General features: G+C 45.5%; 1 protein-coding gene across 2 annotated transcripts in view; it reads left to right on the top strand.

Annotated features, from left to right (window-relative positions):
- Positions 1-15,935, top strand: part of LOC120046301 (protein CBFA2T3-like) — a 54,728-nt gene extending 38,793 nt beyond the window's left edge. Inside the window, exons 6-12 of one of the 2 annotated variants that reach the window (XM_038991402.1) lie at positions 2,023-2,300; positions 2,630-2,730; positions 4,214-4,349; positions 4,868-4,936; positions 5,703-5,756; positions 7,563-7,753; positions 10,092-15,935. In XM_038991402.1, the coding sequence (XP_038847330.1) occupies positions 2,023-2,300; positions 2,630-2,730; positions 4,214-4,349; positions 4,868-4,936; positions 5,703-5,756; positions 7,563-7,753; positions 10,092-10,442 (1,180 nt within the window). In that variant the 3' untranslated portion in view covers positions 10,443-15,935. Of the gene's footprint in view, positions 1-2,022; positions 2,301-2,629; positions 2,731-4,213; positions 4,455-4,867; positions 4,937-5,702; positions 5,757-7,562; positions 7,754-10,091 lie in introns of both variants that reach the window. The other variant, XM_038991394.1, reaches the window with a different exon arrangement.
- The last annotated feature ends 1,466 nt before the right edge of the window (positions 15,936-17,401 follow it).

Raw genomic sequence — 17,401 nt, 5'->3', positions numbered from 1 at the left:
ACCACCACACACACATACACTCAAAATACACACCCACACACACTCAGAATACACACACTATGCAAACACGTCACATACCACAGCTGGAAAACAACTTATCACTCCTCTCCCTCCATCTTACAGCAGAAACACAACTGAAAAAACACACACAGGCTTACACACACAAATAATTGAATTATTTCTGGGTATTTGGAAATGCCAAGCCACAAGGGGGAGGTTATAAATCCTCTGTGCGGGAGGCGGAAGTCTGGGCAGCCCTGATGCCAGGCGGGCAGGGAGGGCGATGCAGGCTGTGCCAGCTGTCTGTGAGGGGAGGAGGAGGAGTGAGGGAGGAGAGGAGGATAAGTCCAAATGCTGTGGACGTCACGCTATAACACAGCAGCAGCAGTGGCTCTGTGTCAGCGGCCCCAGTACAGTATGAGGAGATGTCCTCAGTCCAACCCACAGACAATGCCCTCACTGTCCTATACACTTCCCTGCCCTACCCACAGCAGCTTGCTGCCATATCCGCCCCCCACACTGGGCCGTATGGAGGGGGGTGGGGAGACACATCTGGAATTTAAGACAGACAAAACCACAGCACTACTCTCCTCCTCCCCCATCTCTCTCTCCGCCCCTCCCTTTATCTCTGGCTGCCTCTCCTCTCTTCTCCTCTCCTGTCCTCTCCTTCAGTCAGCTAGTCAGTCAATGTGTCTTCTTGAAGCTGCCCATATGTCAGGGATGTGTCAAGATCCTGCTGAACCCCTGCTTGAACTGATCCTGGCGGGGAGGGAGGGAGGGGGAAAGGGAGGGGAGAGAGAGACAGGGTGGAGGAACGGGCAATCCCTCTGTAATCTGCACACCTCCGCCTCCCAACCCCTGGCTTACAGTGTCACGGCGGGCTGGGCCAGCTGTTGCTTTGATTTGTGAGATATCGGTGGCGGGCTAGAGCACTGACAGAGTGGCACAGCGGTCTAAGGCACTGCATCTCAGTGCAAGAGGCGTCACTACGGGCCCTGGTTCGAATCCAGGCTGTATCACATCAGGCCGTGATTGGGAGTCCCACAGGGCGGCGCGCAATTGACCCAGCGTCGTCCAGGTTTGGCTGGGGTAGGCCGTTATTGTAAAAGGAATTTGTTCTTAACTGACTTGCCTAGTTAAAGAAAGGTGAAATATAAAAAAATACAAATAAAAAAGACATCCCCCCTCAAGTCTCACCCCATGACCCAGAGCTTGCCAGAAGTGGAGAGGGGATTGGGGGTGGAGTGTGGGAGGGGCTACATCACGTAAACAAAGAGGGGACAAATACCCATACACACACACACACACACACACACACACACACACAGACTGAGTAATATACACACATGCACTCATAAACAAAAACACACTCGCATCCACATGGCGCTGAAATTCCTTTCATTTGCCTTTGATCCCTGGGATGATAGAGAGCGATTTACCTCCGAATGCCTGGCTGTTTCACCAAGCTAAACAGATTAATATCAACACCGGCGTTTAAACTGTCCAGATGGCTCCCAAAACAGGACCGTCACTGAACATCTGCCAAACACAGACTACTACGGCACCGTAGGTCTGTGGGAGAGGCTACACTTGCAATTTAAGAGAGTGAGTTGAGGGATATTAGGATTAAGAGTTTGGATCCCAGCTCGAGACACTGAATATACAGAGTGTATTTTTTACATATGGCGTACAGCTGTGCACACACTCTGGAGTAGATTCTGTCTGAAGTGAACAGTGAGCTTCTCAGTAGGGGGGATTCCTGAAACACCATCAGATTTACTGCTCATGTCTTCTAGTAACAACAACAGGTTAGCAGCCCAGTAAATCTAGAATGTCTTAAGTTTACAGGTACATTTTGAATATAGCAAATCTCATTCCTGTTCCTCAGTGGCATATTAAAACAATAATTTTCCTCATATTCTATGAGATGTTAACAATTATAAAGTGAGTGAAAGTGTCTGATTTGGTGGTGACACGTACAACGGGAATGTAACCCTGTTGATCTGTGCTCTCTTCCTTCAGGACCAAAGACTCAGAGAGAGACGGGCACCACCCGGAGCACCTGGCCAAGCGGCCCTGCACCATCAGCCCCAGCCAGCGCTTCAGTCCCAGCACTGGCCTGCCAGCCCACCCGCCCCCCAACGGCCTGCCCACGCACCCCCCCAACGGCCTGTCTCACCCCAACCCCCCTGCCCCCCAACACTACCGGCTGGAGGACATGGCCCTGGCCCACCACTACCGAGACGCCTACCGCCACACAGCAGAGCACCGCGAGGCTCGGGACAGGCACCGGCAGACAGGTGAGAGAGGGAGGGAATGAGAGAGGGGCGAGGGAGAGAGAGAGAGAGGGCCTCATGGCATCTCTAAAGAACAATGAGAGGTTGTCACAGTTTAGTGTTAAATCCCCAAGGTAGTGCATCTATAAAAAGCCTATAATGACACATGTTTGGATATGTCCCCCTAGGAATCCATATGCGTCTTCCCTCGGTTAGAGCCGTAATGGCTCACACTGTATAAGGCAGTGTTAGAGCCCTAATGTCCTGTATGTGGAGGAGACTGGAGCCAGAATGGCTCATATATGGTGATGGTGCTTAAGTGCTGAACGCAGGACTGTGTGTTTGTGTTGCAGCCGTGCATGGAGCACGCCAGGAGGAAGTGATCGATCACCGCCTGACAGATCGGGAGTGGGCCGAGGAGTGGAAGCACCTCGATAATGTACGTGTTGCTGGGGTAGGGCTCCCCGGTTTTATCCTAATATCTCCCTAATATCTCCCTAATATCTCCCTAATATCTCCCATCCAACAGAGAAGTGTGTAGTAGAAATCTTTCAACCTCTCAGTGCTGTAGATGATATGAAAGGAGGTGGGACGGTTGGGAGACAGGGTGCTGCTGACAGGTTTAAGAACCGAAACCTCAGCGGAGTTTGCATTTGATGGACAGCTGACCTTAGGGGGTCTGTAGAGGCTTGTGTCCATGTCAGGAATGGACAGCCGAGGCCTCTCTGGCCAGCGTACAAAGACTGGAGCAAGCACTCTGAGCTCCCCTTACCTTTACCAAGGCTGGAACACTCACTCATACACACACGCATGCACGCCACGCACGCGCACACACACACTCACGCACACACACACACTCAGGCACTAAAAAGGGCCACAGATGGAGCGAGGGACCAAGTAGAGGACAGCTCCAGCTGGGGAGAGCAGCTGAGACAAGGGCTGCAGTCATGGAGCGAACCGGCCTGTGCTGGGCCTCTGCCAAATTAGAAACACTACTGAAATAAATATAGATAACAGAGAGAGGGAGAGAGAGAGAGAGAGAGAAGGAGGCGGAGAAAGAGAGAGAGAAGCAGGCGGAGACAGAGAGAGAGAGATATAGAAAGAGAGAATATGGAAGGAAGGGGGTGAACGTAAAAAGCATTTTGCAGACCGGGGATTGAAAGGAGGCATAGGACAAAGGCAGAGAGAGAAACAATGTTGAGAGAGAACGAGAGTTAGTGAAGAAAAATATAAAGCGGAAGGCAAGGGGAGGAGGTGTGGGTAAAAGGCTTTAGCAGACAGGGGCTTGGAGGGAGCACAGGGGTGGAATGAATTGGTTAGGCCTTTTCCATCAGTAGCACAGCTGTTACAGCCATTTTTACTTCACTGCTCTGTATAACCACTCAACCTCATTCATTCACACACACACACACACACACACACACACACACACACACACACACACACACACACACACACACACACACACACACACACACACACACACACACACACACACACACATACTCAGCACCGCTGGCTCTCGCTGCTAAAACGGGGACAGGGTCACACACTCAGGAGTGCTCCTGAGAAAGTTTTGTTGCACCTAAACAGCAAAAAACGATTCTATAGAGACTGGATTGCTCCCAAAAAATCACTCAAATTACCATCAATGAAAATGTTCTCATACAATTTCACATCTTGATAAAGGTTAGGCCTGATTGTGTTTTTTCATAGGCTAATTTCAGAATGTGCACTATACAGTACTTCCGATTAAAACTGTGACCCTGATTTAACGGTGAACTTTTAGGTGCAGAGGCTCTGCCACTCTTTAGCACCACCGAGAGCAGCTGCCTGTTGTCAGAGTCTGAACTGTAGGAGAGTAAATCAGAGAGTAGAGCGGCGCTCTGATCATGTCTCCCCCTCCCTCCCTCCTTCCCTCCTCCTCCCCCCTGCAGCTGCTCAACTGCATCATGGACATGGTGGAGAAGACACGGCGGTCTCTCACGGTGCTGCGGCGTTGCCAGGAAGCCGACCGCGAGGAGATGAACCACTGGATCCGACGCTACAGCGACGTGGAAGATATGAAAAAAGGTGGGAGCAACGGCCAGCCACGCCCTCCTCCTCCTCCTCTACCTCTACCTCCTCACAACTCCTCCTCCAACACTCCTAACAACGTCGAGACACAGCAGCCCATAGGTACTTCCACTGCTGCAGACACCTGCACCACCAGGCATCCAGCATGCAGGCTGTCACTCCACACTGTCACTCAGTCACTCACTCTGTGTGTTCTGTCTGCTCTGAGGAAAGAGGAGAGCATGCTGGCATTGCATGGCCACAGAGACATTGGGCTGGGGGATGAAATTAAATGTTACAAAGCAAAATGAAGCTCAAGTTTGAGTGTGTTCATGTGGTTGGGACGCAGGGGGCTGAATCCTAACTAGAGATCTATGCATGTAGCTTGGATTTATGGGTAAACCATGCACTGACGTTAGTGGGAAATCTGTGCAAAAATATTGAGTTATTTTCAGTTAGGATTTGGCTCATAAAGTGTGTGTGTGTGTGGAGAGCGTGGTAGACTGACTGATGTTCTGGTCTGGATTGTGTTTCAGAGATTCATAGGGACTTCCTGCACAGACCTGCGTCTGGCTACCTACCTGAGGAGATCTGGAGGAAGGCTGGTGAGTAACCACACGTCCGTCCTGACTGAACTGTCTCTGTCCCAGTCCCGTCACCCTCACCGCAACCGCCACTGCAGATAGCCCTGAAGAGGGCCCTGCCTCTCCTGTTGCCATAGTTACATAAGGACAGGGATGGGATTGGAGTGCCTGTGACTGTCATGTGTGTCATTAGGGCTAAGTACTTTCCACCTTTAACCGCGATGAACGGTGACTGCAGTTCAGCTGCAGTGAAAATGCACTAACCAACCTGGCGCTGTCCAGAGCAGCGCATGCAGCAGAGGTGGGGCCTGCAGCTTAACTGGGTCCTGCTGGAGAGAGGGAGGAGGAGGAGGAGGAGGAAGGATTTCCTCTGCTTAGGAGTAGTAAAGCTTAGTTCATATAATACTGCTTTTCAATGTGACAGCTTTTAACTCATTGTTTTAAGTATAGTTGAACCAGTCAAATCAATTGCGTCCTAGTAACTGTTGGCAATCTGGGACCAAGCCCCTTAGTCAGACTAATGACTGTCACCATCATACGCAGAGCAGTCTGATTCCGTTATATGTAGCAGGGGTGGGTTCGCGTGTTGCAGTGCCTGGGCCATATATAGCAAGCATATCCCAAGAGGAGTCAGTTATGACGCAGCCTTGGTCCCACTGAGTACCAACACAATTATGATGCAGTCCTATTCAAATACTGTGGGGAAAGATGCTGCTGTCTGCGAGATAATGTGCTGCATTTTCACCGGCAGAAGAACTATTTTAATTTACAGTTGTTTTTCATACAGGTGCTACAAGTATCCCACTCTCCCCAGCACTGAAGCAACTCCAAAACAAGCAGGGTGAGTATGACAGCTCCCATCCCCCCTAGTGTGTGTGTGTGTGTGTGTGTGTGTGTGTGTGTGTGTGTGTGTGTGTGTGTGTGTGTGTGTGTGTGTGTGTGTGTGTGTGTGTGTGTGTGTGTGTGTGTGTGTGTGTGTGTGTGTGTGTGCGTGCGTGCGTGCGAGACCCCTCCAATGGTATTCACTAATGCACCACCTCTGTCCTATTACCACTGCTCCCTCAGCAAACAGCATAACTGCAGTCCATCTCTTTAATTAGAAAAAAGACACGTATTCTCTGGTGTCGGTAGGGTTGAGAGACTATGCCGCCTTTGAAAAGCAAGATCTGAAGTGTGAAAAAGAAACACCTGCCGGATCCCTCCGGAATGAAAACGTTAATATTGCTGCCCCTCCGTGTTTTGCATTAAGTGCTAATTGTCCTAGCATCTGCTCTGCAGGCTCCTTGATAAGAATTAATTACATTCGTAAACTAATCGTAGTGATGCATGCATTAAGCCTGATAATTGAGCAGCGGAGGACTGTACCGATAGTTAGGAAAAGGCATGCACCTTTAAGAAGGGGGAAAAATTTAGAAATGAAATGGTGGATGAAGGTAGAGACGGGCAGGGTGAAAAAAGCAAGAGAAGAAGACGTGTGCGGGAGGTGTTGAGAGGATAAACGGAATACAAACTACTTCTCTAGTTTCTGAGCAGAGGAGACAGACTCGCACACACAAAGACACACACACACACACACACACACATCCTCATATTCAGCACATACACACGGGACTAGCCGCCCAGCCCCCCAGCCCTAGCTCAGCACAGCAGCCCCAGACAGCTGGACCAGAGAGGGAGCAGAAGGAGAAATATGACAGTTATTTATGGCTCCTCTCCTTTACACCAACTGACTGGAAGAATCAGGGAGGGAGAATAGACCACGGTATGGCTCTCACCTCCACTCTGCCCAGAGGAGGCTCACCTGACTATGTCTGTGTGTAGAAGGGAGGGGAATCTAGTAATACAACTTCCCCTCGTTTTGGTTGTACAAGACATTTACTTATCCCATATACTGTGCCAGTTGACAGTTTGATATGATATTTTTCATGGCCATAAAATATCCATTTGGTGATTGAACATGAGGATTTAATTAGTTGTATTATGTGGGGCAGCTGTTTTCTCTCTGCAGAATTCTGAAAGAGCTAAAACCAAATGAATCTCTGATGTTGTATTTTATTCTCCTTGTAACATGAAGAAAATAAATGAGAGGGATTGTGATTCCTTCCTAGCCGGATAACCACTGTCTTCTAATGAGAACCAGCCTTAGCTTCTATTTTGGACTCGTGTCTGTAAAGGAGTTCACACACCTGACTTTTCTAAAAACACTGCCTATTCACTCACATGAGTTGGCATTTGTAGAACAAAGGCCGGAGGATAGGATCTCTACCACAGTTAACCGCCTGTTAGCAAAGTTATGCATCAATGGTACGGAAGCCATTTTCCCTCCTCAGTTCTTACGTCTGTTTCTTTGTTCATTCACTCAGATTTATTTTCATCAAAAGCAGAGAGTCACAGAATACTGGGTTAACAGGCAAGTTTACGAACAAAGTTTGGAGACATCTGCTGTTGTCAGCGCTGGAAATGATTGTTACCAGACGTCTTTTAATTCATTATTAACAGGCTTCTTTTTCCCGACAGAATGCTTTAAATCTTGGATGATGTGCATCTGTTTGCCGAGATAAAACAAATGGAGCGCTTAGAGTGCCTCAATAAAGGATGACAGAGTGGGAGCGGTCATGGGGACTGACGCCTCTCTCTCTCTCCACAGAGGAGGCAGTGAACGAGGTGAAGAGGCAGGCCATGTCGGAGCTACAGAAGGCTGTGTCGGACGCTGAGAGGAAGGCCCATGAGATGATCTCCGCTGAGAGGTCCAAGATGGAGAGGGCGCTGGCCGAGGCCAGGAAACAGGCCTCTGAGGATGCACTGACCGTCATCAACCAGCAGGAGGACTCCAGCGAAGTGAGCATCACAGCCTTATCGCCCACACACAAACACACACACACACACCCATGCCCCCACACTATCCTAAACTCTTAAGTTTTCCACACACTTAACATGCGTAGAGCTACATGCGCACAACGTGCACTATTTTGGTAACATGATACCTCACCAAGGTTTTCTTCTCATTTGTTGTGAAAGCAAAAGAAGAGTGTTTTGTCTTGTCTTGTCTTGCTAGCATGTTGTATAAACACTGCAAGCTAGATAGCCTTTTGGCAAATATTTTTTATAACTAAACCAAGATAGACCACAGCCTATCATTTCAAATGAGACAAATGAGTCATAGTGGGCAGAGCCAAGCACGAGCTAGCGAGATCCTATTGGCGTGTTCTAGTATACATGTGCATATTTCCGTTAGGAAACGCCTACTCATGTGCAATAACTCAATTCGCCTTTGCACTACTTCTAAACAACGCAATTATTTTAAACTTTGGCAAAGGGTAAAGTCTACAAAACGTAGTCCACTCTGTTCGTAACAGATTCTAGTTTTGGGAAAATAAAAACTGTATTGAGATCAAATGTTTCATCAATGAGAAAATGTGCAGAATGTCTGCCAAAATCCATCTCGTTCCATCTTCTCCCACTGCTGGCCACTGAGCTTCCTCTCAATACCATATTTGGTAGTGAGTGGAAACGCCAAGTGAATGCTTCACATTTATACATCCGGTGAAATATCTGTCTCATTGTTCTATTTGTGCTTTTAGCCTCCCACATCACAATGTGAAATAATCAGATGTATAATTCATTAATAAGCCCTGGCAAATATTCTTATACTTGCCTCTGTAACCTACAAAATTATCCCAATTTGATATACCGCTTCAATGTATTCACACCCATATCAGCTAAAAATAGAATGTCATCATGTTTTGGTCGCAGAGAAAAAGCTGATATCTTTCAGCTGTTTATAACAATAGCCTGGAATCAATAGTTGTTACTTCTAAACACAATACATTTTTTGGGGGGGGTTGTTCTAATAAGGCTATAATGTTGTTTGGTTTATTTGAACAGTCGCTGAGATTATACTAATTTATCAATGCTACTTTGATGCATAGCCTATAGATCAAATCAAGGAACCAAGCAAGTTTCATTGCCTACTGCCCCCATGACTACGCAAGGAATGATACAGCGTGTTACAATTTTCAAGTGGTACGACAGTACGCAGAATGTCGGGAGGCACTACAAGGAGCCACCCCTTTTGTGATGAAAAACGACATTGCGACATTCCACTACGCCCCGTAGGGTCTGTCTCCGTAGAGTATAAATAGCCCTTATGGAAAGAAAGATGCTATCTAGAACCCTTAAAGGGTTCTACATGGAACCAAAAAGGGTTCTACCTGGAACCAACAACAGATCTCCTATGGGGACAGCCGAAGAACCCTTTTTGGAACCCTTTTTTCTAAGAGTGTAACCCATGCCCCACACCCTGTGCCCTCTAACATACCACAGCACAGCAGCAGGCATAAAGAGAGATACACTCCTCACCCTACTGTCAGTTAACACAGGCCCACACTGCTGCACTGCATCACAAAGCACACTCACAATCAATCGTGTCACCTCAACCCACCAACCACCCGTTTTACATAACAAACTGTCACACAGCTAACCCACTTATTTTAGACCTCACAGTACCACTTCATCAAAATAGACATGTTACACACACCTTCTCTTCACATGACTTACTGTCACACACACTTCATAACATGCCCCCACCCACCACCACCAACATTTGCATCTCAGTAACAGCTCATTCACCAGTTCTATACAAGCCAGAGTCCTAAATACAATGTGTGTGTGTTCGAGCTACACAGACAGGTTCTGCACAGAGCAACAGATTTTCACAGTGCCTGGAGCAGTGTTTAACCTATCAGCTCTCTATCAAAATCCCATATTCTGCACAGAATGTGTATATCTTAAACAAGACACTGTCTGGTTGTGGTGTTAATGTGAGCCACAGCTGGCTGCACCTGGTCTGAGTCAACACCATGTTTTCATTTCGTTAGTAAAGATTGACTCCAGCCGCCTGTCTGAATAACAGCAACCACACGCGGATGGTTGGAGTAACAGTCAGGGCCAGCACAGGACAGGACAAGACAGGACAGTCCACCTAGTGGTTTGGGACATTTGTAGCCCCAGACAATAAATGTGGGAATATGTTGCCCAGAACATTAAATAACTCACCTGTTGATAGCATGACAGTATTTGATAAGTGGTAACAATTATATTTGTATAATAATATAACAGGTTTACGACCAGAGATTTATTTTATCAACTCTATGCCTTCTTCCCACTGTCTCTCCAGAGCTGCTGGAACTGTGGACGCAAGGCCAGTGAGACGTGCAGCGGCTGCAACACGGCGCGCTACTGTGGCTCCTTCTGCCAGCACAAAGACTGGGAGAAGCACCACCACGTCTGTGGCCAGGGTCTGCAGGGCCTCCCCGGGGGCAGCAGTGTTCCTCTGGGCACCCCCTCCTCCAGCGCACCCCCTACACACTCAGAGAGCACCCCCCCTGGTCCACTCTCCCTGCCCGGCCAGACCAGTGGTGGTGGGGGAGGCAGTCTCTCCGGGAGTCCTAAGGAGGCTAGCTCCAGCAGTGCCTCACGCTCCACCACCCCAGCGACCCCTGCACTGCTGGACGCCACCTCTCGCTGACCCCGCCCTGCCACACCCAGTCACTCCCACTGATGCTACAGTACAGCTGCCATCCATCCTAAATGAACAGAGGAATCTCCATCGATCGCACTGCACCCTTTCCTTCTTCTGTACGGCATCTGTAGTGGTCCTACCGTGAATACTGCACCGTTGACTACTTCTTAGCTACCTGAAGGCCTCGTTTTCTCCTCAACGTCCCCCCAAAAATCGTTCTGACTGTCTCTCAGCCGCACAGACTTTCTCTCTGTCAAACTCGAAACTAGTCAAGGGGTCCACTGTTGTGTTTAGCATGGCTAGGGCTTAATTTACTGAATGCTCAAAATAAACCAATGCAGAAGCAGAACTTCCTCTCTATTACAAAAAAAAACCACACCAGACTTGGTTATTGAACTCTGATAATGTCATGTGAAGATAAGCTTTGTTATATGCCAGACCAACACGTGGCCTCAGTAACATAAGCCCAGTCAGTGCTGTGTATGTCGGGGGCTTGCATTGCATGAGACCCGTTATGGTACCACACGTATTGTGAAGAAGAGATATCTGAATTTAGCACTTGGAGAGGATTTCCCTTTAACGCAGCAGCAGTGGGATGACTCTTAACCCCCAGCATGTGCACTAACAGCCCAGACCTCTGAGAGATGGATAGATAGATGCGTCTATAGAACAGGCTCCTCTGTGTACTGGGCCATGGACATGTTCTGATTGAGGTCCCCTATCTAAGAAGCCAGACACCAGTCAGGAAACCCCTCTTCCGATGGAGGAGAGGGGATAAGATACACTCATGGTGTGATTTTTTTTCTCCTCAGAAACTCTTCCATAATACGGCTAATTATTTATCTAATGATTCATTTTTGGGCTTTAAGGAAGACAAAGAAAAGTCCAAATATTCTAAACAAATAATAATAAGAAAAATCATAAAAAAAAAAAAAAGTGAACTACCTTGCTAGCGAGCCAAGAAAATGACACCGGACTCACCTCTCTGTACCGATGTGAACCCAAATGAATTCAAAGAAGGGAAAAACATGATCCAAACCTTTTTATTACACTGCCAAAGTTACTAAGAGACAAGGAGAAGCACTCATCTTGTAACCAAACGCAAGCAACTTCACCTCCTCAGCAGCAAAGCTCTGGGAGATAAAGGCTGTAGAGCAACAACAGGAGTCACACAAAAACTCTATATTGAGTGTACTGTAGCTGGCCTCTGTCAGCCTGAAAATACCCACAGTGATCCACAGAGAGAGAAATCCAGAGCAAACATTTGAACCGCCTGCCACAAAAGACAATTGAAATGGAAGGACGAACCACTGAATGTGACAGTGATTTATGTGAATGGCAACGGAATGGACAAAGAAGCAGCTACTTGGCCTCAAAAAGAAGATGAAAGGCATTGGAACTGCCAAAAAGAACCTCAAAAAAACTGATAACCTGTCCAAGCAAGCATTGTACAGTACGGATAAGACTTTTGTTCCTAATTATGTTTTTTAACTCTATCAAGAGGATACATTTCAGTCGTACCTTTTCACCCTCCTTTTCCAAAGCATGACAAACAGACTAATGAGCCTCATAAGCGGTGTAGACTCAGTTCTCTTCTCTCTCTCTTTCTACCTCCCCCCCACTTTCCTGTATGTTCCTCCCTAAAACTCTCTCGTTCCTCAGTCAACCCTACCCCCTTTGGACATAACCTCTGAGCAGATATCTGGGAAGGGATCAAACCTGCTTGTAGATATTCCTTTCTTTGTTTCTCGATAAAAAAAATTGTCTCTGTCTCTGGTGTCCACCTGTGCTGTGCGTTTTCAGAAAGAGGGACTTTTCTTCTTTTTAAGTTTGGACAAAACATTGAAGCAGGAGCAAAGACACTCTAGGAGAGAAAACCCCATGTTGTACTTATTGTTCAATTTGTTGTATCTTTATCAATGAAAAGAAAATCCTCTTGTAGAATATTTTATATTGCTCGCATTGTAAGACAGTGAGAGGACAGAGGTGCAATATGAAGAGAATTCAGCTACTGGGTGGAACCTCAGCAACTACCCATAGGGGGTCATATAATATAGATACATATAAATATATTTAAAATAACATCAGTAACTTAATGTGAATGTACATAGTATTTAAAGAGGTCCAAAAATGTGTTTGCCAAATAACAGAAACCTTTAAAGTAATGTACAATGTCCAGAATATGATTTCTTTCCAGTTAATTTGTTAATCAAAGGAATTTTCATTTCTCATAAATCCTTCTTTTCTACCAGATTAGCAAAGTCTGTTGAGTGTGTAATCTCAAAAAGATGTTATGAGGAGGGATGTTGGCAGCGATAGTGGTTTTCTTCTGGAGTCACAGTTCTTATAGCTCCCCCTGTGATTGATGGCAGCGTACTCCACTGACTCCCTTCAAGAGGAGCCAGCTATAGCTCTCATGACAGGCCCAAGATGATGGTTTTAAAGAGGAGAAAGAGAGGCTTATCACACATTGATTCTAAAAGCGTCCTAGCATGAGGCTAAATTACTCCACTACTCTGGATATTGGATTCAAAACGCAACAACTTGTGCCCAAAAAGTTATCTGTATCTGTGTGAAACATTGCCATCCATTGGGCTGAAGTGCCACTGCAGTGGGCCACACTGAAAACCCTGTGGGTTGCCCTCAAAACAAAGCCAACACACTGGTCTGGAAGTCTGAAGCTTAACCTAACCATGATACTGCCCAATCCTTTCACTGGTTATTTTTTCTTACTCTGTCCATAGATTAGTTTGTGAAGATGCAGTCTCAGTCATTTATCCTCATGTAGGGTTAGTATCCTAGCAAGGCGAAAAGGACTCAGAACCTGGGAGAGTTGGAACAGATGTCTTCACAATCACAGGCTAACAAGGAGGAATGCCATCTCATACAGTAATGTCATCACAAGCTATAAGTTAACACATCATTAAGTTAGAATTACAAGCTCAAATGGCTTTCAAACGTAGCATTAAATCGGGGCTGTACCTGCCATGTTAAAATGAATGATATAACAATCCCTAACCAATTGGCCACATAACTCTAAAATGGACCAAGCTGTTGTGTTGTTTTATCTTCTACTGTTACAAGTATGGTCTGCCAGGCTCTTTCTCATTTAAAACCCAGAGTGACATATTGACGCAGAAACGATTAGATGTCTATTAGCATTGACAGTGTGTTTAATGTATCACATATGTACATGATCTATTTTCCTATATGTCAGTATCGAAAAGTAATATATAAATCGTTCAAATGTGACAAGCTGCGAGGTACCCTGCATCTGCGTGTATATGTGTGTCGTATGTTATTACCGATGTATTGAAATGACTTCAGCCTGTTTGTGTTTCTAAACCTCTTCAGCCCTCTGCTCTTTAACCCCCACCTGAACATCCCTCCTGTCTCCTGACCCACCACAAGCTACCTCCTGTGACGCTGCAGCACATGACTGGGAGAGGTCACTGAGCTTTGGGAGCAGGGCTGCGAGCAGACATGCAAACTCACACAAACATCAGAGCAAATAGGAAACAAACCCGAAAGATCTAATACTGATAACTTTACAATGTGAATATTTTCGCACCTCAACTCTGTCAGTCAGAAATAGTGATCAAATGAGGAACACTCAGATGATTTTGATTCTAGACTCTCTACGTACACAACACTGTTCAGGGTTCGATATACAGTAATTCCTTCCATACCCAAGCTGAACGTAAAACCATTACATGCCATTTGTAGTCCAAAACAAATAAAAGCACAGACCAAAGTATTTCTGCACGGCAGTGGATTTTGAAATTGTGTAGAGAAAGACCAGAAATAAGGAGGCTTGAGGCCAACTATACCTGTTAACCAAAGTGTCTGAAATAAACACATGCTCAAAGCACAAGACAAAAACAAACAACCAACGCATCTGTGAAGGTGGAGATTTGTAGATTATTTATTCAAGCAATCAAAGCGCTTGTTTCTACATATCTAATGCCTCAGATAAGACTACAGAAACATCTCCGGAATGCGTAATGATTGCTTTGAGTTTTCTTCCTAAGCCTTGCTTACAGATGGAATAAATGCATGGTGTGTGTGTGTGTGTGTGTGTGTACTTGTTTTTCTCTTTTCACAGTTTCTCTGTACAAACTACTTGAACCTTCAGAGCTTTAATGAAACATCTCAGTCAGAATAATGGCAGAGAATTCTAAAGATGTAGCAGTGCACTGAGAGGGAAAGACAGAGTGAACTCACCCACCATATTATCCACAACATTACTGTAGGTTTTGATGACATTTCAATACACATTATCCTTTAATGCTCTCTGTGTGCTTTGCTTGTCTGCGAATCAACCCTGAAACACAATAACTCTTTGATTTGTCACAACTTGTGGCAAATGCTATTTTTATTGACCAAAAAAAAATGTGTGTTTGTAATATCTATCACACCATCTCTCTCTTTCTCTGCTGTCCCTTCTTTAGCCCAGCATTGGGGCACATGTTCTTTGGGCAGGTCTATACAGGGGTTGATGCTGTTGGACATTTGGCCATGTAAGCTGTCACTGAAAGGACAGCTGAAGTAGAGTTAGCATGCTGAGTTCCTGTTCTGTGTGACCCACTGGAGAGAAAGTTAACTAATTCTCTTTTTTTTATGACCAGACAAGGTCAACAAGGTTCCTAAAGTGGTATGGGCTCTGAGGAAAGGATTTAGGTTCTGGACATGGAATAATGGAAGACCAACTGTGTGTGGAGTGTTCTATTTCATTCATGCCCTGTGATGACTCATGTCATAATGGGGTATTAGGAGGACTGTTCCTGCCTCTGATGTAAAATCTACATAGCCTGGAGGTCTATGCCTCTTATATATAGATAAAGACTGTCATTCATTCACACATACAGACCACTTTCTTATCTCTTTAGGTTTTTATTACGGCATACATGAAGAGGGCAAATTCTGTATTTTCAATGGCAAATACTAGCATGTTGGCATCAGCCTCTCCCTAACCATTTACCACCAATCTATCAATGGAGTTTCCTGGCTCATCTGATTTTAGCGATTGATTGCCCTGTAAAGCCCGCACTGATACAAAGCTGATTTGGCAAAAGTGGATACAGCTCTTGGTCTCCCCAAGCCATGGTAGGGATGAAAGTGTTTTGTTTTAGTTTTTTTACATTATTACTTCAAGACAAAGACTTGGTTTTATATGTGTAGGGAAGCATTATATACTGTATTGTGCAATACATTATTACAGAAAAAAAAAAGTTTCTGTAGGAAAGGTTGGCGCTTTGAAGAAAAATGTATTTTCCTCTTTAAGGGTCCTATTACCATTCTTTAGATGAAGTGAACTGTGCCAGAAGAATTTAATTCTGATTTTTATTTATTTATTGCATGCTTTCCTTCCCTTTTTGCTATTCCCCTTCTTTAACTGTGCGCTATGTTGGATGTGTGAAGCTGTAAACATTCTAATTCAGGTTATCGTCTGTGTTGAGCTATGTAACTGCGTAATTAAACATGAAATGAAATATCAAACATATTTCCTGAGTCAAAGATCCTTATTTCAATGTCATAATGAAATACTGCTGCACAGGTAAGTTGGAAAATCGTATTTTGGTGTAGTGGTATTCAAAGTCGGGGTTGCGACCAGGGGTCAACAAAATGTAAATACACTGAACAAAAATATAAACGCAACGTGTAAAGTGTTGGTCCCATGTTTTATGAGCTGAAATAAAAGATCCCAGAAATGTTCCTTACCCACAATAAGCTTATGTCTCTCAAATGTTGTGCAATTTTGTTTATATCCCTGTTAGTGAGCATTTCTCCTTTGCCAAGATAATCCATCCACCTGACAGGTGTGGCATATCAAGAAGCTGATTAAACAGCACGATCATTACACAGGTGCACCATGTGCTGGGGACAATAAAAAGCCACTCTAATATGTGCAGTTTTGTCACACAAATCAATGCAATAGATGTCTCAAGTTTTGACAGAGCATGCAATTGGAATGCTGACTGCAGGAATGTCCACCAGAGCTGTTGCCAGAGAATTGAATGTTCATTTCTCTACTATAAGCCACCTCCAATGTCGTTTTAGAGAATTTGTCAGTAAGTCCAACCGGCCTCAAAACTGCAGCCCAGGACCTCTACATCCGGCTTCTTCACCTGTGTGATCGTCTGAGACCAGCCACGTGGACCTGTTGATGAAACTGGGTTTGCACAGCCAAAGAATTTCTGTATAAACTGTCAGAAACCGTCTCAGGGAAGCTCATCTGTGTGCTTATCGTCCTCCACAAGGTCTGGACCTGACTGCAGTTCGGCGTCGTAACCGACTTAAGTGGGCAAATGCTCACCTTCAATGGCCACTGGCACACTGGAGAAGTGTGCTCTTCATGGATTAATCATGGTTTCAACTGTACTGGGCAGATGGCAGACGCCTCACAAGTCCTCAACTGGCAGCTTCATTAAATAGTACCCGTAAAACACCAGTCTCAACGTCAACAGTGAAAAGGCAACTCCGGGATGCTGGCCTTCTAGGCAGAGTTCCTCTGTCCAGTGTCTGTGTTCTTTTGCCCATCTTAATCTTTTATTTTTATTGGCCAGTCTGAGATATGGCTTTTTCTTTGCAACTCTGCCTAGAAGGCCAGCATCCCAGAGTTGCCTCTTCACTGTTGACGATGAGACTGGTGTTTTGCGGGTACTATTTAATAAAGCTGCCAGTTGAGGACTTGTGATGCGTCTGTTTCTCAAACTAGACACTCTAAGGTACTTGTCCTCTTGCTCAGTTGTGCACCGGGGCCTCCCACTCCTCTTTCTATTCTGGTTAGAGCCAGTTTGCGCTGTTCTGTGAAGGGAGTAGTACACAGCGTTGTACGAGATCTTCAGTTTCTTGGCAATTTCTTGCATGGAATAGCCTTCATTTCTCAGAACAAGAATAGACTGATGAGTTTCAGAAGAAAGGTCTTTGTTTCTAACAATTTTGAGCCTGTAATCAAACCCACA

Source organism: Salvelinus namaycush, chromosome 1 (assembly GCF_016432855.1).
Source record: "Salvelinus namaycush isolate Seneca chromosome 1, SaNama_1.0, whole genome shotgun sequence".
Taxonomy (NCBI): Eukaryota; Metazoa; Chordata; class Actinopteri; order Salmoniformes; family Salmonidae; genus Salvelinus; species Salvelinus namaycush.
Note: the sequence above shows the minus strand (reverse complement) of the source record. Positions and strands in the feature narration are given on the sequence as shown.